At 44.4% G+C, this 24,979-nt stretch overlaps 1 protein-coding gene and 1 long non-coding RNA gene across 11 annotated transcripts in view; one reads left to right on the top strand and one right to left on the bottom strand.

Moving 5' to 3' along the window:
- The first annotated feature begins 909 nt into the window (after positions 1–909).
- On the top strand, positions 910–15,671 carry LOC131810836 (uncharacterized). Of its 2 annotated transcripts, none has more exons than XR_009345737.1 (3): positions 910–6,637; positions 9,269–11,829; positions 13,336–15,671. It is a non-coding gene; the product is annotated as an uncharacterized LOC131810836 (long non-coding RNA). The 2 variants fall into 2 exon arrangements; XR_009345736.1 differs by lacking the exon at positions 910–6,637 and adding an exon at positions 7,843–8,914 and having other exon boundaries at positions 9,139–11,829.
- Positions 9,156–24,979, bottom strand: part of CIT (citron rho-interacting serine/threonine kinase) — a 167,913-nt gene continuing 152,089 nt past the window's right edge. For all 9 annotated transcript variants that reach the window (XM_059138701.1, XM_059138700.1, XM_059138703.1 and 6 more), the window contains 8 exons: positions 22,693–22,785; positions 21,079–21,187; positions 20,849–20,977; positions 20,205–20,285; positions 18,410–18,488; positions 18,097–18,276; positions 12,619–12,922; positions 9,156–11,576 (listed from right to left, as the gene is read on the bottom strand). In XM_059138701.1, the coding sequence (XP_058994684.1) occupies positions 11,553–11,576; positions 12,619–12,922; positions 18,097–18,276; positions 18,410–18,488; positions 20,205–20,285; positions 20,849–20,977; positions 21,079–21,187; positions 22,693–22,785 (999 nt within the window). In that variant the 3' untranslated portion in view covers positions 9,156–11,552. The remainder of the gene's footprint in view (positions 11,577–12,618; positions 12,923–18,096; positions 18,277–18,409; positions 18,489–20,204; positions 20,286–20,848; positions 20,978–21,078; positions 21,188–22,692; positions 22,786–24,979) is intronic.

Below are 24,979 nucleotides of genomic sequence, written 5' to 3'. Positions count from 1 at the left end.
AAGCCTGGAATCTTGACACCTGCTTTGGAAGATACCAGGACATTCTGGAGTCAGCTAAAAGGAGCTCTGTTTGTTCTCCCAAAAATGATGAAAGATTACAGATGTGCTTTTAATAAGCCTTTCCTTCCCAGGCATCAGAAAACATTCAATAAATTTATGAGAAAAGGGAACCTCAGTCATTTGAGGTGGAGAGTAGCGTAGAAAGCATCCCTACGTCGGTAATTAGCTAGCTCACTCTGAAAACCCAAGCAATGTGGGAACCCTAGACTTTAAGGACTACAGAGATTATTTAGACTATAGAAACATGCAAAACTCCTCTTTCCAAAACTGGACAAGGTATTTTTAAAATACAACTGAAAATACATACCTAAGCTCGAAAGTATGAAGGGGATCTATTCAAGCACCAAAAACATAGAGACCATTGCCATGTTTGGCAAGCTGTGGACACAGCCCCTAGGTCCGTGATGGGAACGGAAGGTGGCTGGTGGTGGGGCCCCTGTATGAGTTGGTCCAGAACGGCACTGCCCTTTCTGTGAGGGGGTGGTTAGAAAATCTGGCTGCTAGCCTGCGTCAGAGCTCAGAGGAAGCCAGCAGCCCCAGGCTGGGGGGAAACAGCATGAACTTGGATATCTAATGTAAAAATGAATTGGGAGTCAGGAAACCCTGTAAGAGCCCTCAGCAGCCCAGTGGCCACAGAGGACTCCCGAGGGAGCCAGCCCCTGTGGTGGACATGTGGGCATGACCACTTCCTGGAACCATGGTCTCTGCAGTCTACAGCCGTCGATGCATCTAAAAGACTTCCATTTTCTTTAAAAGGTAACACAAAGCAAGTCTCCTGTGGTTTAGAAGATTGCTCACAGGCCCAAGTGAAAGACTCCAAACCCAAGGTAATGGAAATTATTTCACAGATGTGGGAAAGGAGACGCACATCATGGAGGCAAAGCCAAATGTAGAAGTGAAGTGTCCTATGACCCAGGCAGGGCCTTCTCTATTAGCAGTCCCATGATGGGTGAGGGCTGGTGACATGGTTAATGCTTAACCCAAATTGCTTTTTTCTTTTTTTAAATTAACATATGATGTATTGTTTGCTTCAGGGGTACAGGTCTGCGATTCATCAGTCTTAACATAAGTCACAGCGCTCACCATAGCACATACGCTCCCTAATGTCCGTCACCCCACCACCCCATCCCTCCCACCCCCCTTCCCTCCAGCAACCCCCAGTTTGTTTCTTGAGATTGAGTCTCTTAGGGTTTGTCTCCCTCCCTCGTTTTGTCTTGTTTCATTTTTCTCTCCCTTCCCTTATGATCCTCTGTCTTGTTTCTCAAATTCCTCATCTCAGTGAGATCATATGATACTTACCTTTCTCCAATTGGCTTATTTCACTTAGCATAATAGACTCTAGTTCCAACCACATTATTGCAAATGGCAAGATACTGGGCTTTTTTGATGCTACATAACAGTCCTGTGTGTGTGTGTGTGTGTGTGTCCCATCTTCTTTACCCACTCATCTGTTGATGGACATCTAGGCTCTTTTCATAGTTTGGCTATTGTGGACATTGCTGCTATAAATATTGGGGAGCACGTGCCCCTTCCAGAGTGGCTGCACCAGCTTGCATTCTTACTAACAATGTAGGATTCCCCTGTCTGCATCCTTGCCAACGCCTGTTATTTCCTGACTTGTGAATTTTAGCCATTATGACTGGTGTGAGGTGGTATTTCATTGTGGTTAGGATTTGTATTTCCCTGATGCCGAGTGAGGTTGAGCACTTTTTCATGCATCTGATGGTCATTTGGATGTCTTTGCAGAAATGTCTCTTCATGTCTTCTGCCCATTTCTTGATTGGATTCTTTGTTCTTTGGGTGTTGAGTTGGTAAGTTCTTTATAGCTTTTGGATACTAGCCCTTTTTCTGATATGTCGTTTGCAAATATCTTCTCCCATTCTGCCAGTTTCTTTTGGGTTTTTGACTGTTTCTTTTGCTGTCCAAAAGCTTTTGATCTTGAAGTCCCAGTAGTCCATTTTTGCCCTTGTTTCCCTTGCCTTTGGTGATGTTCCTAGGAAGAAGTTGCTGCGGCTGAGGTCAAAGAGGTTGCCATATGTGTTCTCCTCAAGGATTTTGATGGATTCCTGTCTCACATTGAGGTCTTTTATCCATTTTGAGTCTATTTTTGTGTGTGGTGTAAGGAAGTGGTCCGGTTTCTTTCTTCTGCATGTGGCTGTCCAATTTTCCCAACACTTGTTGAAGAGACTGTCTTTTTTCCATTGGACATTCTTTCCTGCTTTGTCGAAGATTAGCTGACCATACAGTTGAGGGTCCATTTCTGGGCTCTCTATTCTGTTCCATTGATCTATGTGTCTGTTTTTGTGTACCATACTGTGTTGATGATTATAGCTTTGTAATAGAGCTTGAAGTCTGGAGTTGTGATGCCACCAACTTTGGTTTTCTTTTTCAACATTCCTCTGGCTATTTGGGGGTCTTTTCTGGTTCCATATAAATTTTAGGATTATTTGCTCCATTTCTTTGAAAAAAATTGATGGTATTTTGATAGGGGTTGCATTAAATGTGTAGATTGCTCTAGGTAGCATAGATATTTTCACAGTATTTGTTGTGCCAATCCATGAGCATGGAACGTTTTCCCATTTCTTTGTGTCTTCCTCAATTTCTTTCATGAGTACTTCATAGTTTTCTGAGTGTAGATTCTTTGCCTCTTTGGTTAAGTTTATTCCTAGGTATCTTATGGCTTTGGGTGCAACTGTAAATGGGATCAACTCCTTAATTTCTCCTTCTGTCTTGTTGTTGGTGTATAGGAATGCAGCTGATTTCTGTGCATTGATTTTATATCCTGACACTTTACTGAATTCCTCTATGAGCTATAGCAGATTTGGAGTGGAGTATTTTGGCTTTTCCACATAAAGTATCTATCATCTCCAGAGAGTGAGAGTTTGATGACTTCTTTGCTGATTCAGATGCCTTTTATTTCTTTTTGTTGGCTGATTGCTGAGGCTAGGAGTATAGTAGTATGTTGAATAGCAGTGGTGATAGTAGACAGCCCTCCTGTTTTCCTGATCTTAGGGGACAAACTCTCAGTTTTTCCCCATTGAGAATGATATTCACTGTGGGTTTTTCATAGATGGCTTTGATGATAGAGGTATGTACACTCTACCCTACCCTGTGAAGAGTTTTGATCAAGAAAGGATGCTGTACTTTGTTAAATGCTTCTTCTTCATCTACTGAGAGGATTATATGGTTCTTGTTTTTTCTTTTCTTAATGTATCACATGGATTGATTTGTGGATGTTGAACCATTCTTACAGCCCAGGAAGAAATCCCACTTGGTTGTGGTGAATAATCTTTTTAATGTACTGTTTGATCCTATTGGCTAGCATTTTGGTAAGAATTTTTGCATCCATTTTCATCAGAGTTATTGGTCTGTAATTCTCCTTTTTAATGGGGTCTTTGTCTGGTTTGGGGACCAAGGTAATGCTGGCCTTATAAAATGTGTTTGGAAGTTTTCCTTCCATTTCTATTTTTTGGAACAGTTTCAGGAGAAGAGGTGTTACTTCTTCTTTAAATGTTTGGTAGAATTCCCCTGGGAAGCCATCTGGCTCTAGGCCCCTGCTTGTTGGGAGATTTTTGATTACTGCTTCAGTTTTCTTACTGGTTATGGGTCCATTCAGGTTTTCTGTTTCTTCCTGGTTCAGTTTTGGTCATTTATATGTTTCTAGGATTGCATCCATTTCTTCCAGATTGTCTAATTTGCTGGCGTATAGTTGCTCATAATATGTTCTTAAAATTGTTAGTAATTTTTTGTTGATTGTGATCTGATCTCTTTTGTTCATGATTTTATTAATTTGGGTTTTTTTCTCTTTTCTTTTTGATAAGTCTGGCCAGGGGTTTATCAATTTTATTGATTCTTTCAAAGAACTAGCTCCTGGTTTCATTGATCTGTTCAACTGTTCTTATGGTTTCTATTTCATTGATTTCTGCTCTGATCTTTATTTCTCTTCTCCTTCTGGGTTTAGGGTTTCTATGCTGGTTCTTTCTCCAGCTTCTTTAGGTATAGGGTTAAGTTGTGTTTTTGAGACATTCATTCTTGAGAGAGGCTTATAGTGTTATGGACTCCCCTCTTAGGACCACCTTGGCTGCATCCCAAAAGATTATGAATGGTTGTGTTTTCATTTGTTTTGATGAATTTTTTAAATTATTTAATTTCTTGGTTGACCCATTCATACTTTAGTAGGCTGCTTTTTAGCCTCCATGTATTTGAGTTCTTTCCAACTTTCCTCTTCTGGTTGAGTTCTAGTTTCAAAGCAGTGTGGTCTGAAAATATGCAGGGAATGATCCCTATCTTTGGGTACCAGCTGAGACCTGATTTGTGACCCAGGATGTGATCTATTCTGGAGAATGTTCATGTGCAATTGAGAAGAATGTGTATTTGTTGCTTTGGGATGGAATGTTCTGAATATATCTGTGAAGTCCATCTGTTTCAGGGTGTCATTTAAACCCCTTATTTCCTTGATCTTTTACATAGATGATCTGTCCATTTCAGTGAGTGGAGTATTAAAGTCTCCTACCATTATTGTATTATTGTTGATATGTTTCTTTGATTTTGTTATTAATTGGTTTATATAATTGGCTGCTCAAATGTTAGGGGCATAGATATTTACAATTGTTAGATCTTCTTGTTGGATAAACTTTGTTTATCCAATCTGTATCAATCAGTCAATCTGATACATTCCATATCTGTAGGTATGAAATAGTGTCCTTCCTCATCTCTTATTATAGTCTTTGACTTAAAATTTAATTTGTCTGATATGAGGATTACTGCCCCAGCATTCTTTTGATGTCCATTAGCATGGTAAATGTTTTTCCACCCCCTCACTTTAAATCTGGAAGGGTCTTTGGGTCTAAAATGAGTCTCTTGCAGACAACGTATCAGTGGGTCTTGTTTTTTTAGCCAATATGATACCCTGTGTGTTTTGATTGGGGCATTTAGCCCACTTACATTCAGGGTAACTATTGAAAGAGATTAATTTAATGCCATTGTATTGCCTATAAGGTCACTGTTACTATATATTGTCTCTGTTCCTTTCTGGTCTGTGTTACTTTTAGGCTCTCACTTTGCTTCGAGGACCCCTTTCAATATTTCCTATGGGGCTGATTTGGTGATCACAGATTCTTTTCATTTCTGTTTGTCCTGGAACCCAAATTGCTTTTGAATAAAGATGTATTCTTCCCTCCGGAAATGTATATACAGACGGATTTATAGAGCCAAAGATAAGGCCTTCACATTCCTAACACGTAAAACGGTATTGGGTCAATAGGACCATATGTCAAAATACTGAAACCAAAGATCAAAGGACCCAGGCAAAGCTCTTCCCTTCCTCTGGCTTCACTTATGGGTATAAATGGGAGGGAGGTCAACAGTGCTCTGAAACCAGATCAAAGCCTAACTTCTCACTGGAGTCTGCCATTCCCCGCTCCACCCCTTCCCAGCATGTCAATGCTGGAATGAGATTAGGGATGTTGATCCAGTTCAGGTGACCTTGGGCAGGTCACATAGCCTTTCTTCGCTTGATTTCCTCCCCTGAGAAATGAGAGGCGCTGGACTAGCACTAGATGATCTTCAGGCTCCTTTAGTGTTGGGAGCTCCAAAGCCTTTACAACATGGCTGGGATACGCCACAAACAGGAAGTCAGGAGTCCAGAAAGGAAAAAATGCCGCCCCTCAATTCGCTCAAATAGGAAACTTACAAACTCCAAAAGCCAAGATTAAAAACCCAAAAACATCACAGTGATCTCATTCATGGTTGAGGTCAGAGACAACCACTTAGGGAAGAGTAAAATGTCATTTGGTTCGACTCTCATTATTTCTAGATGCACAGTTTAATTTCAGAACATGCATTCAGTTTTCCCAGTACCTGATCCTCCACTAGTGTTTATGAACAGTTTGAATGAATTAATGAGGATTCAACTCTATAGACCACTCACATCTCCAGCCAGCTTTTTTTTTTTTAAAGGTTTTATTTATTTATTTGACAGAGATCACAAGCAGGCAGAGAGGCAGGCAGAGAGAGAGAGGAAGGGAGGCAGGCTCCCCGCCAAGCAGAGGGCCTGACATGGGGCTCGATCTCAGGACTCCGGGACCATGACCTGAGTGAAAGGCAGAGGCCTCAACCCATGGAACCACCCAGGCACCCCTCCATCCAGCTTCTAAAGAATCCCTCCTTAGCACCTCTCTCGGAAAGAGAAACAAGGAAGGAGGAACAAGCCAGAGCCTTCTAACCCAGAACACCAATGACAGTTGTCTTCAGGAGAAAATAAGTAAGTTACAAGCGCATGTGCATCTCTTCTAAAGCCTGAGTCATCCTTCCTGTTGTAATAACATCTGCAGGGCTTCCTGAGAGCCAGCAGTGCGGTGAGTCAGACCCTCGGAGAAGGTCCGAAAGCTGGAACAGCCAGAGCTCCCAGTCTGAGGGGCCTGCTCTGTTTCTGGTCGGCTCCCACTCATAGTCTTTTTTGTCCTCTTTGTCCTCAGTTATGGGCCTTTGCCTGGATGAGGATGCCAGCCCTCATCGCAACCTTTTCTACTGCCCCTGGAATGAATTCACCCATCTCATCTGGGAAATTGTGTGTACTGTGAGTCAACTTTCTTCTTCTTTTTTATGGTTTTCTGAAAGACAGCCTGAGCTGCATATAATAGTAAAGTCGTTTTCAAAATTCTTTCTTCTACCTCCAACAAGCCCTTCCGGGTAAACGGAGTTCCATTAATCATTGACAGACTCAAAGGAAAGCCAAGTGATCAACACTGTACTGTATTTCCACTACCTCACCCTCCCCAGCTTTGGAAAATAAAGCAATATTTGATTAGGCAAGTGATAAAACGCTCATATAAACATTGTGTGCCTGGTGCCACAGTCTCTGTGCTGTAGACATCATAAGCACTGTTTAAACTGCCCAGAGAGAAATCTGACCAGGACAGGCTATGGTTTCTCAACCTTGGCACTATTGACACTTGGACCCGATAGGAGCCTAGTGGGGGATGAGGGCTGCCCCATACACCATCAGACTGGCTAGATGCCAGTCTTGACCATCAGAAATGTCTGCAGACATTGTCAGATATCCTGAGGGGAGGGGAGCAAAGTGCAGTGATTTAGAACCACCAGAATAGGCCGATTCAGTGGTTACTAGGAGCCGAAGCTTAGCTGTTCCCACCCCTGTAGGCTTACTCTTAATGCTTTAGACTTAAAACTACATGGACAGTTGCTAGAGTAAATCAGATTCAAGAGGCCCAGTTCTGAGGAAAAACTTCAGTCCCATCAAGCAAATTTTATCTCTTTTTGGCCTAAGTCTCCAAATCCTAAAGTTTCATGGTCTGAAATTTGCTATGCAGTCAGCATCTTTAGTCTCATGAAAATTAAGTTGTAAGCACAGAACACATGTCTGATTCTGTTTAAGAAATGGGAGAAGTGGGGTGCCTGGGTGGCTTAGTCATAAGTGTCTGCCTTCAGCTCAGGTCAAGATCTCAAGATCCTGGGATAGAGCTCCGTGTGGGGCTTCCTGCTGAATGGGGTGCCTGCTACTCCCTCTCTCCCTGCCGCTCCTTTGTGCATTCTCTCTCTCTAAACAAAATCTTGGGGGAAAAAAGGAGTGGTGGCAGTATAGAAGGTTGGGCCTCATTTTATGGTGGGCTGAGTAATTGTCTGTTGTTTCCTTGGGGTCATTCCTTAGGGTTCAGAGAAGCTTTCAGGAACATTCCTTTTGGAACCAAACTGTTTATGCTTTTGAAGTATTCCATAGCTGTCAAGAATTCTCATTAACTGAAAAGGTTGGTTGATATTTAATAGACTTTCCCCAGTATTGTAAGGAAAGAAATGTTCCAGCATTTTTACTTGTTTCATCTTCTGAATTATTTCCCTTTTTATTTTATCTTTTTAAAATATTTTATTTATTTATTTAACACATTGAGGGAGAGATACAAGAGAGGGAACACAAGCAGGGGGGTGTGGAAGAGGGGGAAGCAGGCTTCCCCTGAGCAGGGAGCCCAATGCAGGGCTTGATCTCAGGACCCTGGGACCATGACCTGGGCTGAAGGCAGAGGCTTAATGACTGAGCCACCTAGGTACCCCTGAATTACTTCCCCTATTGTTATGCCCTTTGGCATATTTTTATCTCTAGGAGTAAAGCAGAGCAGAATTGCAACTATGGTTCCTGTAACAAGCCATGTCAGATACGACCCTGCAAGTAAGATTGTGACTGTGGTCAGATTACTTCATTGAAAAATAAAAATCAAGAGGGTAAAAGCAACAGGAACCATGAAAGAAATCACCATTTGTCAAAACTAATGTTTGTCCAGATCAAGCAGAGTTTATACTAACAAGCTAAAAAATCACGGAAAAAATCTACCGCACAGACTCTAAAAATCCATCTAGTTAAAAATAGAAGTATTTACATTTTAAACTACCTTGATCTGAACTCCTCCAAGGAACTCTACATCATTAAAATCCCCAGGGCCTTATAAGAGATGAGAGAGATTTTAAGGTGACCTGTTTTCTTGGTTAGCTGCTAATATTATAGAACTGGATTATAGGTAATCCAATCTCAAGCCTTTCAGAATGGCCTGTTTGCATTCGGAGCTCTCTAGTTCCGCAGTCCTATAAAGTGACCTACCTGCCAAGTTCACGGTTCATTGGAAATAATGACTAAACTTCAACAAGGTCTCACACTTGGAAGAGAATGCTGCCAGTCCGCTTGACGCCAGGAAAGCAAGTGTGCTTGGAGCTCTGTGTCCTTCCCTGACCCCAGAAAAAAACACCTCCGACCCCACGAGAAAAGGAAGCAAGGTCCCATGCCACGATAACAATCCTGTGGTGACACAGGCCCAAGACTTAGGTTTTTGTGGTCTCTTAAGAAGAGGTCGTTGGGGCGCCTGGGTGGCTCAGTGGGTTAAGTCGCTGCCTTCAGCTCAGGTCATGATCTCAGGGTCCTGGGATCGAGTCCCGCATCGGGCTCTCTGCTCAGCAAGGAGCCTGCTTCCCTCTCTCTCTCTCTGCCTGCCTCTCCATCTACTTGTGATTTCTCTCTGTCAAATAAATAAATAAAATCTTTAAAAAAAAAAAAAAAAAAAAAAAAAAGAAGAGGTCGTTGCACAAAAGCAAACATTTTAGATCATTGCTTTATTTCACTATTGTTTAACAACAAAGTTCATTCCTCTTCAGGTGGATCTTGAATTGTTCTTTTGTGTTCTTTTCCTCATCCTGAATAAAAAAGGTAATGAAGAAAAAGCCTGTACTTTTGGAGACCTAGAATCTTACTTATGCTAATAAGCTTTTGACTGCGATTTCGTGGTCCAGTATTTCCTGCTGGCATCTTGGTGGTCCCACGGAGCTCCCCACCCTCCAGTGAAGATGGCTGTCCACAACTACCACCGTTGAAACCAAAGGTAAGTGTTGAAAAATGCACCTTTTACAATAAAAAAGTAGAAACCAATTCAATTTCCTTTTTTTTTTTTTTTACGAATATAAAGTTTCTTGTAAATATGTACAGTCTTTTGAGCTAGTTCTATAGCAGGAAGCATTTCACAGATGAGACACACGATATACACTTTCCAGGCTCAAGAAGCCCATTTCTCATGGAGATCCTAAATGAAATGCCAAGACTGAAAGACCAATTTTCAGTGACCTTTCCAAATACTTGTGGACCAAGAGACAAAAACTTCAGCAAACATTCAGTCTGATCTGCCCTGGGGAGGGGAGGAATGCAGCATGACCCCAAAGACGCCAAGCAACGCATAAAACAACAGCGTGACACCTGCCAAGGGTGTAACAACATGGAGGGAGGGACACAGGCGTTCCAAACAAGAAAGCACTTAGGTTAAGAGACAAGCAGGAAGGAGCTGGGATTTGGGCCAGGTTGCAATCTGGAAAGTGATCTGAACTATGGACAACGTGGGGTTGCAATGTGGCCAAGTTCACCTGCGGTGGTGGAAACAGGTCTACCTTTCAGCCTACCTAGGATGTGCCTTGGTCGTTCGAGGCATGCCTAAGAGTCACGCAGAATCTGAAGCAAGAGGTGCCTTGTGGGAGATTAAAGGCAGAAGTAAGGCCGCTAGTTAGCTTGCCAACTGCAGAGCCTCTGGGTTGCTTCTTGACCAGTTGCCAGGAATTTTGCCTTCTGGTAGCAGGCGGCGAGAAACCGTGTGAGCTGCGCGGCACCTAAGGGAGGACCTTCCGACCCCGGCAGAGGCAGAGGAGGGGCCGCAGTGCTCTGGAACTTCCTGGTCCTCGGCTAGCCCTAGGGAAAGGCTCACTTGGGAAGTCACAGTTTTGTGGGGTAGAACCGTGCTGGATGTTGTGTGAACACAGAGTCGTCCACGAGGGAGTCAGGGAAGCGTGAGGGTGTGAGGTGTGGTTTGCTGAAATCCTTCTCTGGTCGTAAGGCTTGAGCGTTTGGTTTTTTTGTTTGTTCAGTGCTACAGACTGCAGCTTGTTGTGGCCAGTGAGTTGGCAAGTGGTCAGAGGGAGCTATGGTATGTACTAGTACATCGGCAGAGCAACCCAAGGGGGGCAGCCAGATCGGGGGGCAGCACATGCAGTGAACCGCCATGCAGAACTCCTGGACGGGTCTCTTCGCATCCCAGGGTGGGGAACAACGCACTGTCGTGGACAGGAGGTGGGCACCCCCGGTCCCCTCCCGGACCCAGAGACTCATTAATGCTGGGCTCCGAGCAAGTCTATTGCATGCTTTCCTGGCCAGAGCTACGTGGAAAGCAGGGACAGCAGTCTGGGGAGATGACGCTGAGGGGCAGGGAGGGAGAGCTACTCGAGGTCCCTTGGCCCCAAGTCACTGCCTCCGAGCTGAGGCCCGATGACCTCCGTACATTCTCAGCTGGTGGGAGGGGAAGTCGTCAAGGCCATAAAAGGCAATGAGAACAGTAAACATTTGGCTAAGATGTCACCCTGGTCAAACAGGGCCATCTGCGCGGATGGACTGGGACAAGAATGAACCTACATGAGCGCAGGAGGTTAGCCAACTGGCGGGGACTCTTCCACGATACGTTTCCGGAGCAAAGACCTGATGGTGTGATCTAGCTAAAAATGACTACAACAGGAAATACATTGCTATTCAAATCTATTAAGAATTCTGTTGTCTTTTTTTTTTTTTTTTTTTTAAAAAAAAGAAAAAGAAAAAAGGAAATCCAACCAACCCTAGGATCTTAAAGTAGCTATTAAATAGGATTCTAACCACATCGTAGTTAGTGCAGGTTGGTTTCCTCTGATGAACCGGTACAGGCTAGAGCTAGGTATAAAAGTTGATGAATGCTCTGAAAGAGTAACAAAGTGCACAGAGGATGACTGCAGGAAGGCGCTGGCAGCTCGGAGGAGCTCGGCCCCTGCACCCCCTGGATGCAGGCTGTCCGCACGGAGGCAGGTCTGGGCCCAGCTGTGCCTTGGGGTGGCTGAGCAGATGGGTGCTGGGGGCCCCGTCAGCGGAGTTCCTTAGAGTGGTGTTTTCCTGCAGGTTAAGATGAGGAGTTGGTTTTCCTGGCTGAGATTTACACTGAAGACTGGTCCCAGACCTAGGAGCAAAAGGAGGAGTTTTAGCTCCGGGGGCCAAGAGTCCCTGGGCTTGCCCCGCACGATCCCGGCAGGACACGTGCCGTGCTTGGTCTCTCTGCGGCCGGTAACACCGAGCGCCGCCCAGGCTGGCACCAGTGAGCAGAGCCATGCTGCGGAGCTTGGGGTTCATCAGGGAATGAAAAATCACAGAAAATTCTCCAAAGCTTTGGATGGATCTCTGTTAAACACACATACGCTGGACCCTTTTTATCGGTAAGTCAGAGGGGCTAAGAAGAAACATTGACAGGCTTTTCCTCCTCTTGATTGGCAGGGGTCCCAACTGTGACCTGCAGGTGGCATGAGGAGAATGTGATCCAGAAAACCACCCCCCTCCGCCCCCCCAGGGACAGAAAGGTGACTGTGCTGTCCAGAGGGGGCCCCTGGAACTGGCTAGCCTGCCAAGGAGGCACCAAGCACTCAGACCCACGCCCTGCTCATGGGGAACGCCCCCCACCCTCGACCTTGGCTTCAACACCTCCTGCCATCTCTTCATTCACTAACTTTAAAAGTTACATAGATAATACATGCATATGGTATAAAGATTTCAAAAGGCTCAAAGTTCTAGAAGGCAACCACTGTTCCCAATTTCTGTATAGCCCTCCAAACTAATTCTTGATGTACGTGTGTATCTGTATATGTGCCTGAAAAAAATAAGGCATGAACTTTGTGTGGTACACTACCATTTCTGTTTAAGAAGGGAAGATATATATACATATTTGCTTATATGCATAGAATATCTCTAGAAACTGCTAACACTGGTTGCCTCTGGGGAAGGGAATGATCTACCATCAGGTAGCTGTTCCATTTTGAGGTACACATGTAACATCATGCATTTGCTTAGAAAGGCCTCTTCCGAAATAGGTTTACTTCCTGAACTTGCTGTATGTCCTGAAAAATCTGAATTATGAGTGTCCCTCCCCCCGCCCCCTTTTTTCCCAACAGTGGTCCTAAAGGGCCCTCAGCTCCCTGGGTCACTCCCCTGGCCTCAGGATGGTACCTCACCTTATTGACCTGGGACAGTGGGGTCCTCACAGCTCCCACAGGCAGCCGGCCCCGGCTGCTGTCTTCAAACAGCCTCCCAGGGGAGCGTTCCCTCCTCGTGCTGAGCATCCGGCCTGGCGACTTCTCCCGCTCCAGGGGGCGGCCCGGAGACTTGTCCCTGCGCAGCTCTGTCCGCCCCTCTCGGTAGCGGTGGGGTGTGCTTGGCTCTCGCGGGTGGCTGGGGCCTTCCGGTGGGGGTGCCGGGCTAGAGGCCACACGCTTGGTGATGTGCTCGTTGTATGTTGGTGGGCCTCGCTTGTTGGGGCTGTGGGCAACAGGGAAGGGAGGTGTGGAGCTGAGAAGTCATAACCCCAAAGAAGCATCTTTCTCCTCTGAGCAGCCTCCAGGCCCTAATCTTTAGTAGAAAAGATCCCACCTGGAGTTCTTGGGGCTTTTTGTTTTCTTCTGGTGGTGAGGACAGGAAGAGAAAGATGACGACAAAAGAAAACCAACTTCCTGGTCTCAGTGCAGGTTTTTACTGAGTACCTACTGTGTGCTAAGCTCCTAATGTGTTCTGAATCTTTAAATCATCTCGTAACAGCTCCACAAACTAGGAACAAGCATGACCCTCACCGTTCAGATAAGAACGTGAGACAGACTGGGGGTTGGCCTGCGCTAAGAAGCTGACACAGGTCAGTTTGACATCCTAATCCCCACCTTGTAATCCTACCGACCTAGTATTTTGCAGACCCTCGAAGGCACAGAAGGAAGTCTTCTCTTACGGGCTGAGGCTACTACGAGACCCTTGATACAAGGGAGCAATTTTGAGAAAGCCTGCACTCATCACTGCCAGCAGCCCTATCTGTCCCCCTCCTCGGCCTAGTGCTCGGTCACCTCTCTTTCCAGGTGGCTTTCCAAGCCTCCTTGGCACCCAGTGCTGAGGTGAAAGGTGTGGGGATCAGACCGGACAGAATCAGAAACCTGAGCAGGACAAATAAAAATGGTACAGTTGGCACAAAACGTGTCCCTGGCCCCAAAGGTTGATAGTAATAACCAAACAACTGAAAACACTGCGCCTTTCTGTATGGCCCATCCAGCCTCCACCCAGCTCCAGCTTGGGTATTTCAAACAAAGATTTCAGCAAATACAGCCCTAACCATTCTCTCTGAAGAAGCAAGATCCAGAACAGAACTGAGTCAATTCCTTCCCACTCTAATGAGCAGAAAAAGTACTCAATCCTCATCACCTCCGCACAATCAGGGCTAGGAAAAGGGCTACTTAAAATGGGTACATTTTATAGAGAATATTATTTGGAAAACATATTTTGATTGATTGGGGCTTTATCACAGAAAATAAAGCAGAAATCAGGAAAGTAAATGTATCCTTGTTATTTTTAAAATCTAAATTACAATTGGAATTTCATGCCGATTCTAAGAGTGAGCCAAGCATGAATCACATACTGATTTATCTTGCTCTAATTTTTGCAACAAAACAGTATGCTAATAGGCTCAATGACATACTTTCCATCAATGTTAGACTTTTGCAGTAGAGTCAAAGTCATTTCTTCAAAACTGTTTGAGAGTGTTACTGATTTTCCCAGAGGCCTATCTTAATCCTTGATATTTAAATTCTTCTCTTTGAAAGGCGCCAAACTTCTTGTTATTGTTTCCTTCAGTTTTTGACCTAACTGCCAGAATCAGTTTTGTCAATGCCCATAATTAGAAACAAGAAAAGCAATGACACCTACTGGGGGAGGAGAGACTCTGTAGAGCAAGCTTGAGGGCCAAATCCAGACAGATGACCCGTTTTTATAAATAAAGTTTTATTGGAACACAGCCATGCCCATCTGGTTATGCACTGTCTATAGCTTTCACAGAATAATACCTGAATAATTAAGAGAGGCCATATGGCCCACAAAGCCAAAAATATTTACTACCTTATTTTTTTTTAAGATTTTTTTATTATTATTTATTTATTTGACAGATCACAAGTAGGCAGAGAGGCAGGTAGAGAGAGAGGGATGAGGAAGCAGGCTCCCTGCTGAGCAAAGAGCTGGATCCCAGGACCCTGGGATCATGACCTGAGCCGAAGGCAGAGGCTTTAACCCGCTGAGCTACCCAGGCGCCCTGTACTATCTGTACCTTTACAGAAAAAGTTTGCCTATTCCTGCACAATAGTGAAACAGAAAGGTGAGTAGAGATAATTTGATAAGTGATCAGTTCATTGTGAAGATTTTCATGTGACTCTCTGGTTTCCCTGTGCAATTCTAACTATGAAGATTCCAGACAACATATCCAGAAAGCCAGAAGCGCCCCCCCACCCCCGTGCATGCTACATGTCCAGTGGAAAAATTTAAGGTAACTGAGATTTGAAATAAGGCTAATATTCCTCTCTAGTCATGTCGCTTTAAGATGTGGGAGACAAAAATAAATAAATTTCAAGAGGAGAATTACATTAAGCCTATTTGTAATGGAAGGGAAATTATAATGTGTGTCCACAGAGGCCCATCATAAAGCAAGTGAGAAGGTACTCAGTGTCCAGGGGAAGAAGGATGTCTCTAGGAAGACCATTTGGAATGTCAGCTTAGATTAATGGAATGAAAGAAAATACCCATCATCCTAGGCCAAATGGGCAATCTTCCATCTCTGTATGCATTAATGACCAATGATCTCCCGTGCCAGTTTTATGGGGTTTTTGTTTGTTTTATTTTGTTTTTGAAAAGAGTTACATTTCCTGCTAAACAGACCAGGTCAGTGAGGTCTTGCAGTGACTCACACTCAGCCAGGCCAGGCCTCTGCATCCTGACCTGCCAAAGCAATCTACAATAAGAAGACCATTTTATAGGCCAAGAGATAAGCAAGGACTAACTGCTTATTTTCCGGATGTGTCTGGCCACAGCAGGAAAACAACAGTACTGTCTCTGCTTCTCGTTCACAGGCACTGGAGAACCCCTTTCAACCACAGAATAAGCAACTTCTTACAGAGAAACTGTTTAGTCTCAAAAGAAAAGTGCCTGCCCTCATATTAGTAAGGCAGTAGAGGAAAAAAAATCAAATTACAGTACTTTGATTTGTTCTTGAAAAAAAATCAAATTACAGTACTTTGATTTGTTCTTGACATGATTTGGAAATTACTTAAAGAAAATCTGGACATTTGCAGGAGAGAACTATAATCCTTTGAGCATTTACTTCTGAGGCAGGGTCAAGCCAAGAGTTAGGAACTGCTGGTTATTTCTACTTCTGGCTTTCTAGGAAGTCCCTGGGATTAAAAATTACACTGACCACATATTTAGACTAACTTCTGTATTTCTCCTTTTTGGTTGTTTTTTTTTTCTTTTTTTAAAGATTTTATCTATTTGACAGAGAGACAGAGATCACAAGTAGGCAGAGAGGCAGGCAGAGAGAGAGGAAGGGAGCATGCTGAGCAGAGAGCTCAATGCGGGGCTCGATCCCAGCACTCTGAGATCATGACCTGAGCTGAAGGCAGAGGCTTTAATCTACTGAGCCACCCAGGTGCCCCTCACTCTTGTATTTCAACAGAAGAAAAACTATTCATTAGGACACAGTCTCAAAATATTAGATTTATGATGTTCTTTTCCAAGACCTAAGCACCTTCTAAATATTAGAGCTAGTTCCTCCATCATATTGAGACTCCCTTAAGAATAAAATCATCAGGGACGCCTGGGTGGCTCAGTTGGTTAAGCAGCTGCCTTCGGCTCAGGTCATGATCCCAGCGTCCTGGGATCGAGTCCCACATCGGGTTCCTTGCTCTGCAGGGAGCCTGCTTCTCCCTCTGACTCTGCCTTCCACTCTGTCTGCCTGTGCTCACTCTCGCTCTCTCTCTCTCTGACAAATAAATAAATAAATAATCTTTAAAAAAAAAAAAAAAGAATAAAATCATCAGTGGATCCCCATCCCCAGACACTGTGTCCAGCACATGGTAGGGATCCACAGAACTCTTTACAGGGTAGACATAGCAGTCCAGAAAATTTAAATCCTAGGTCAATTAAATGTTCCCCTGGGTTAGATCATCTCAGAACTTCTCTGTACACCAAGAACTTAGAGTTACACATCTCAAACCTGTCCATCAACCTGGATCTGGCTCATAGACTGTGTCAAGACAAGGTCAGTCCCACTTCCCACGCACAGCTGGTAGGATTACAAATGAATATACTTTAGGGAGGAACACTCAGCAACATCAATCAAAATTACAAATGGACATTTGATGTCGCCCATCAATTTTTTTTTCCAGGAATTTATCGTACAGATAGATTCATAAGCATGCCAAACGACATAAGCACAAAGTCATTTAATTTATTACAGCTACTGTCTGTGAACCACCTAAACATGCACTGATAAAGGAGCAATTAAATAAAGGTCACATGAAGGCATAAATGCTACACAGTCATTAAAAAAAAACAACAACAATGAAGAAATCCTTCTGATACCAACCTGGAACAATCTCCAAGATACATGAAGGTCCGGAAGAATATATGCAGGGTGCTATCAGCTATATTACAAAGGGGAAGAACGCTTCCAGAATGGTAGAGTAAGGACTGCCGAAAACCCAATTCCTCCATAAAAGCAACCAGAACACTGGCAACGAGTGTCTAAAGCAACTTTTCCAGAACTCCGGAAATTAACCAAAGACTGGCAATGACTCAAACAGCAAGAGCATTTATGTAAAAAATAGCTGAACCTCCGTAAGGACAACAAGCTTTGTGACATGTTAACGTGACCTCAACATTTTCTCTCCAGAGCTGCGGCAGTTTTGAAACCATCAGCCCCGTAACCACAGTAGCCACAGTTAGCATCAGGACTGATGCTCCCCACAAAGCCGCGGCCCCAGCAAACAGTTCCCGTCTGACCTGACGCAGGGTTTCCTCGTAAGAAAAGCCCTATCCCCAAATGTTCATCAGAAACAATCAGCAGCAAGTATTTAACCTGGCAAATTCTTAAGACAGTGTGATACCATCTGGGGAAGAGGCTGGCTAAAACACTCAAAAGGCGATCTGGGAATAACATGTTGATATGGCGTTTTGAAATGGTCCCATATATTTGTAGGAATCTAGAAAGCCACACACACACAGGCAAAGCCCTCAGGAAAAATCTGAGAAGGCCTCAGTGTCTCAACTCTGGCTGACTTTGAGCATTAAAGGTTGCCCAACGCGCGCACACACACACACACACACACACACACACTATAGTGCTCCATTCTAGTGCCACCAAAAATACCCAAACACACACACACACACTATAGTGCTCCATTCTAGTGCCACCAAAAATACCCAAAAGAGAAAGACCAGACATTTGTGCCCACCTTCTCTAAGAGGGCATTTAAGATTTCTCCTGATTCTCAAGAAGGACTGAGTCAGTGTCATGCTATATAGCTCAAAGAAAGGAGTGGCTTGAGCTTGAAGACCTTTGACCAGCGTAGCACAATTTCCTTCTACTTTACACAACAGCACTCTGCCTCCTGTAACGAAGAGAAGGATGGTACCTGCGGGAGGTGGACGGGCCCCGGTGGTGGTCAGTGCCGGACTCCTTCACGAGGTTTCCTTTGCAGCAAATGACCCTTAATTTATCCTGGTATGACGAGGCCAGGTAAATCGCTCCTGAGGAAATTGCAGGGCCCAAGTAGCGTGGGTTTGGGATTTCCAAATACGCTCGGGCAGGAGTCCTAAGGAGTTCCAGATAAGCGGTTACATTCAGGTTACCTCTGTTGCTGGGTAGCATGGGAAGAAACAGACACTGGGCCCTGACCCCCAACCCCAACAGCTGAGCTTTCTGAAGCCTGAAAGGGCAATGCTTACCCCAGAGAGGAGCGTGCCTGGATCTCAATGACTTCAAGTGAGTTGAAGTGGGTCACAAACAGATAGGGTTCTCTGTAGGCTGCAAGGTTACCCCAGAAGAAGAGCATGGAACAAGGAAGGTTTAAAAGAGGAAATCAAAACCAGGCTGCAATGCCACCTTCGACCCAGCAATTGCACCTAAAATAATTTAGCCTACGCATACACCCGTGTGCCAACATAACGAGGTGTGTCCAAGTTTACTGCCATGTTGTCAGAGCAGAAGATGGGAACCAAATCCAGGGTATGTTTTGGGGGTCAGTTAAATAAATTATGGTACATCTGAGGGATTCTGCACAGCTGTAAAAACTGCATGAAGCTCTCTGTGTACTGATATACTAAAAAACCCTGAGGTGTGTTTTACTTAGTGTGTGAAGCAAAATTCAGAATAAATAATGTGTAAAGTGTGGCACCACATGGATTTAAAAAAAAAAAAAAAAGTGTGTGGGGGGGAGGATAAGAATATATTTTCTTATGCATCTCTATTTGCACAAAGCACTGGAGGGATAAATAATAAAAGTTTTCCCCCTGCTTGGGTGAGTGGGGACGGAGAAGTGGGGAGACAGGTTATATGGGTGAGATTTTACATTGTATACCTTTGTAAACTGTTTAATTTTCTTTTTTGAAAATGTGCAGAATTAAAGACTGAGTTCAAAGATAATTAAATATCTCTCATCTTAACACTATATGTTTATATCACAGTATCAATGAAGCTCTAGGATCTGATAGGAGGCTTTTCTGTCTTAAAAGGAAAAGGAGATTATCACTATTCTCCCTTGTGGTAAACTAGACTTTGGTTTTGGACTATGAGTCATGCCTCCTGGTACTCAGGCCTGGCGGAGCCTCCTTGCTTTGAATCTCGGCTGACCCCGTGGCTGCTTTAACCAGTAGGTTATGGTGGAAGCAACAAGCCCTGCCAGCTTCCACTTTTGCACTCCTGGAAGATGCCCATGTGGAGAGCAACCGAGGCCTCCAGCCCCCAGGCCCCAGCCCCAGCTGAGTTCATACCAATTGGCCACCATTTTGTGAGACCATTTTGGAATTTCTAGTTATCCCAGTGCCCCCACTGGTACCACGTGAAGCAGAATGGCCCAATCAAGCCTCAGCATCTTGGGCAATAATAAGTTATTGTAGTCTTGGCCATAACAAGTTCTGGAACTTGTTAGGCAGCAAGAGAGAAACCAAATAGCCTTGATGGGTATTTTTACCATAACAATGTTTCAGAGCATTTACACCAATATGTGTGAACATATTTGTACATACGTGTGTTTATGTACATGGATGTTTTTGCGTGACCCAGCAGCTCCACTTTCAGGGCTTATGAGCAGCAGATTCTACTTGACAAGTGTGCAAAGATCAGTGCAAGATGTTCATCACAGCAGTGTTTACACTTAGGGAAAGAAGGAGCATGACCTACTTGCTCTGCCTGATAACTGATGAAATTGACATGTGTTCAGCTATCCCACGGGATACTCTTTTATTTAAATCTTGAAATGATTTAAATAAATTCACAGGGAACGCTCTCCCTTCTTCCTGAGAACCTGACAAATCTTTCACAAAGCTGGTGGATTTGGCTTATGCAGTTTTTCATCAAGCATCAGCATCTTTGCCCTGAACCCTGGGACTACAACCTGTGGCACTTGGTGTCTAACATAAACCATAGGCATAGTGTGTGAGCCAAAAAGGATTCTACCTGCGGTTCTTTCCTAGGATGTCAGCTGCTGGCAGAATAGAGCCCTCCATACCTTGCTTCACTTACCGAAGGCCAGAGGTAAGCGACTCCACTTGAGATCGTCTGTGCGGCTACGTCTTCCGTAAGAATCCACGAACACCCCAAATTCTGCAAGGAGTTGCATCCCAGGGGCATCAGCCCAGTCAGAGGCAGCAGTATCAATGACACCGTACACTTTGCCAGAAGAATAAGGGATTGAGCCCAGGGGACCACCAGCCAAATTTAACTGGATCATTAAAACCTGAGGACCTTTGCTGAGCCACATCTCTCAGAAATGTGTTAAAGAAAAGTGGAAGAGATAGGAAAAAAAGAGCAAAGGAAGGCAGAAGAAACAGGAGACATGAAAGAAGGGAAAGGAAAGAAACAGAGACCGAGACACAGGGAGGAAGAGACAGGAGGACCCAGAAATTGCCTGTGGGGACGGGGGGTGGGGGGAAGGAAGAAGGAATAAAAAAGAATGAAGAAAAACTTCCAAAAAAAAAAAAAAAACAAAGCCCACAAGAAAGAAGGAAAGGAAAAGGAGAGAAAGCAAGGGGCGGAGAAAGAAAGAAGCAGCTGTTCTCAGGAAAGAATACCATGGAGCCGGGCTAGGTGAGAGCCCTGATGGGGGTCGGGAAGTCCTGGCACCCGCACGCCCTCAGGGCAGCGGCCGGCAGGGAGCACAGACTCACCGTGGAAGCAGAGCAGGTACTCCTCCCGCTGCCCTGCGCCGTTCACCTGCATGATCGAGACAGGGAAACTGTTGGAAGAGGAGGCAAACACAGCAGGCGCCAAGGAATGGTCATTCTTATCCAGGAATTCTGTAAAGGTAGGTAAGAAGTGGGGCATCAGGGAGAAGTTGGTGGCCAGCGCAGAGTGTGGGCTGGTGGTGGGGGCGGGGCGGGGACGACTTGGGCCCTACCCTCAAGCGTGTACTGCTTCATGTCAATTTCGTAGAATTTATTGGTTCCAATGAGGATACTGTAATTGGTGAAGTGGATGCAGCTGCAGGGCTCTGAGGTCTCTATCTCCTAAGACAGAGGGTAGAAGAAAAGGATGTGAGTTAACACACGACAGCCCGAGGTCCATTGCTCTTCCACTTCCCCGAGCCTTGGAGACGGTCACCTCTGGACTTGTTCGTGTTCTCGGCCACGCAAAGCGTAAACACTTCAATCCTTTCATGTCCCCTATGAAGACTAATAATCCCTTTGCTACCTCTGGGTTCACTGCAACTCCAGATTAAGAAAATATCAAATGGCAGCCAAAAAGAGTCACAGATACCATTTCAATGAAAAGTTTGCATTCAACACCAGATCTTTAAGAAAATAAATTCTTATCTGAGGAAAAAGACTGGAAAACACAGGGCTGGTTAGAGGGAGTTGTTTTAGCTTCCTTCTTTTTGTGAGCTACATTTTACCATGAACCTATATTACCTGTATAATTATTCTCATCACCATTGTTGTCATCTCTATTAGTGATCAGCTTTCTAATTCCCCTTGTTTTCAGGCCCATCCTAGTATTTTCAAAAACCTAAGCATGCTTATTCAAAAGAATTATAAAAAGCAATGACTTCTGAGACTTTTCCTAAAGCTAACAGTTCAAAATCTAACCCACACTACCACTACTGCTATTTACTGAGGACCTGGTAAATATGACGAAATTTTTAGGCAGCATGATACAGTGAAAGGGAAAAATCAAACCTCAATTTTGGTCTCAACTTCCCAACAGGACCTCAGCAGGCCTCGATGGTCTTACCTGAAAATTGGCGATTACCACGCCTGCATTTCAGAACTGTTGTGAAGTGTTTGGAAAACAGCCAGCTTGGTCTCTGGTACCAGGAGGTGCTCAGTAAAATAAAACAAACAAACTGCCCACCCAGGATGAAACTGTTGCCCTAACACATAATGACCCTTATATAATCATCCCTCATTTCACTTGAGACTAATCAGGAAGGCACCGGAAGTAAATTACGCTTACAACAGGTGGCGCTTTCTTAGTCTAGGGACAACGGCCGGCCTCTGGAAACGAGGCCAATAACCTAATGTGCAACTTGTCCACACTGTAGTCCCCCCCACCACTGCTCTGCTCCAAGGAGAATCAGCTCTCTAATTACATCTAGGAACACAGCAAGCACTGGCTTTTCCAAAAGTTATTAATAGAAATGTCTAGGATCTGACAAAGATTCTGATAAGTGTCGCCAGGGACTGCTAGCTTCTCGGAGAGATCGCCTTCCTTTTTCGTGCTAATTTAAAAGTGTCTCTTCCACCAGCCTGCTTCCTTTCTCTCTTAACAAAGGGCCGGATCCACTGGGCTGGCTGGAAAGGCAGCTCACAGACAGGAGAAAGAAAAGGAGAGGAGAAAAACTGCAGCTCCTCAGGGCTCTGGAGCTTCCTCCAGGAAGGAAGGGTGTGTCGGCTTGTCTGTCTCTCTCTCTGGAGGTCACCCAGACTGAAGGGACCAGGCACACACTGTTCCCAGAGACAGCACACTTTCCAGCCCAGGCCAGGGCCCAGCAGGCCAGGTGCCCGGGACTTACTTTGCGAATGCAGTACTTGCTGAGGTTTTCGTTGTAGCGGAGAATGACAACTTTGCTGGGCATGGCTGCACAGATGCAGAGCCCGTTCTCAATCTGGAAAGCAATCAGGGAAACAGAGAAAAAAGAGGGTCACTGGTGTGACTGCTGACTCCACAGCAGAACTAGGAACCTAATGCCAGTTTAGAGCAGAGCCCCTCCCCCTTAGTACTACTGACTCGAGACCAGGTAATTCTCTGTGGCCAGAGGCTGCTCTGTGCGTTGTAGGATGTTTAGCAGCAACCCTAGGCTCTCCCCTCTGGATGTCAGTGGTACAACCACCAGTTGTGACAACCACAGATGTCTCCAGACTCTGCCCAATATCCCCTAGGGGTCAGAACTGCCGCTAGTAAGAACCAGAGATTTAACAAAGACCTGGCAAAGGCCTCTGGAAATCACCTGACACCACACACATTTGGTGTTCCTGTGCCTTCTGCTAGAGACAGAGCCTTCCGACAATCTTACCCTGAGGGAGGAGGAAGGCAGTAGAAATTACCTCAAGAATTTAAGGATTATGGTTCAAAGAGAAAAGTTCTTAGCTAAGATCTGTATACGTAGAGTTCTCTTTTTCTAGAATGGCTAAATCACTCTTACTTTACCTCCCAGTACCACATCTCTGTCATTTTACTAAGGGCAAAAAGAAGCTTCTCCAATCAGTGCCAACATGAAGGTCAGCAGTTGGGGGTGGGGAGTTTTGTGTGTGTGTTTTGTGTGCCTAAAGGAAGCAACAGAAATTTCACCCAGTGAGAGGACATACAGTTTTCAAGGTCAAGGTGGAATGAAATGGGATGGGAGAGGCAAGGAATACACAGGAAAATGGGAAGTGTTAGTAATATTCCAGCTCTTGGTGTGGGTAGTAAGTTTGTGGATGTTTATATTATTAGATGTTATAATTTTATAATGTACCTATTTTTTTAGTAGTTCCAACACTGTAAAATGCCCATTTCTAGGTAACTCATCATTCACAGAAAAATTTTAAACTATGTGTAACGATAAAAATTTACAGTAAGATTGTAGTAAGAGGGAAAATGTATGGCCTTAAAGTGCTTACCTTAGGAAAAAAGACCTGAAAATTAATTAGCTAAACAAGAGATTAGAAAGAGAATGGAAAAAAGCCAGAGAAAACTCAAGGAAGGAAAAATGAAGATTAAGGAAAAAGCAAAAATTAATGATAAGTAAGATAATAGCAAAGTAAGAATCAGTACAGCCCAAAGCTGCTCCTTTATAAAGATTAGTAAAATCACTATAAAGCTGATGAAATTAAGACAAATAAGAGATCCAGAAAAAGTAATATTAGGGATAAAAAACGCACAAAGAACAAGAAGCAGAAAAAAGGAAAGACAAAAAAAAAAGAAAGAAAGAAATGTTCTCTTTAAAAAGAATTGTTAAAACTGAAAAAGTACATCTTTCCTTCCCGGGCCCCGATCTGGAAATCCTGGGTCCGTCCAGCATTGTCCTTTCCTCAGTCCCTCGAGATTCAGCTCCTCCAAGAACCCTTTGCAAATCCACGCCTTTCTAGGCCAGCCATCCTTCTTCCTTTATATTCTGTCCTCTTTTTATTGTTGCCACAGTTAATCCCAACCGTTGTGTAAGTGACTAATAAAGAATGCCATCAGCCCCACAGCCAGAAGGTTTCAGAAACCAAAAGTCCTCAAGAACAGTGGCCAAGGCCATAGCCAAGGTCAAGCTCCCCTCAGGAGGTTCCTGTGGCCCACCACACCCCTCCCCTGTTGGTCCTCCTTCACTCAGCACAAACGCCTCTGAAGTACATGGCCAAGTACATGGGAGGCGCTAGGTAAAAGCTGGCTAAGAGTGACTAAATCCCAAATACCCAGTGAGCAGTCTTCTGAAAAGGGAAAGGCAGTGGCTTTCAGCACGAGAACTCCAGCAGACTCTGGGAATCTGCAAATGCTTGATTCAGGTTTCATTAAAATTATCTATGTTCACGTGTATGCACCCACAAATGCTTTTAATTTTTTTTAATAAAAAAATTTCCTGGGGCGCCTGGGTGGCTCAGTGGGTTAAGCCTCTGCTTTCGGCTCAGGTCATGATCTCAGGGTCCTGGGATCGAGTCCCACATCGGGCTCTCTGCTCAACAGGGAGCCTGCTTCCCCCCTCTCTCTCTCTGCCTAGTTCTCTGCCTACTTGTGATCTCTCTCTCTGTCAAATAAATAAATAAAATCTTTAAAAAAGTTTCCTTACAGCAAAGGAAACAGTCAAAAGAACAAAGAGGCAACCCACGGCATGGGAG

The sequence above is a fragment of the Mustela lutreola genome, chromosome 11 (assembly GCF_030435805.1).
Source record: "Mustela lutreola isolate mMusLut2 chromosome 11, mMusLut2.pri, whole genome shotgun sequence".
In the NCBI taxonomy this organism is placed as follows: Eukaryota; Metazoa; Chordata; class Mammalia; order Carnivora; family Mustelidae; genus Mustela; species Mustela lutreola.
This window is presented reverse-complemented; position numbering and strand designations above follow the sequence as displayed.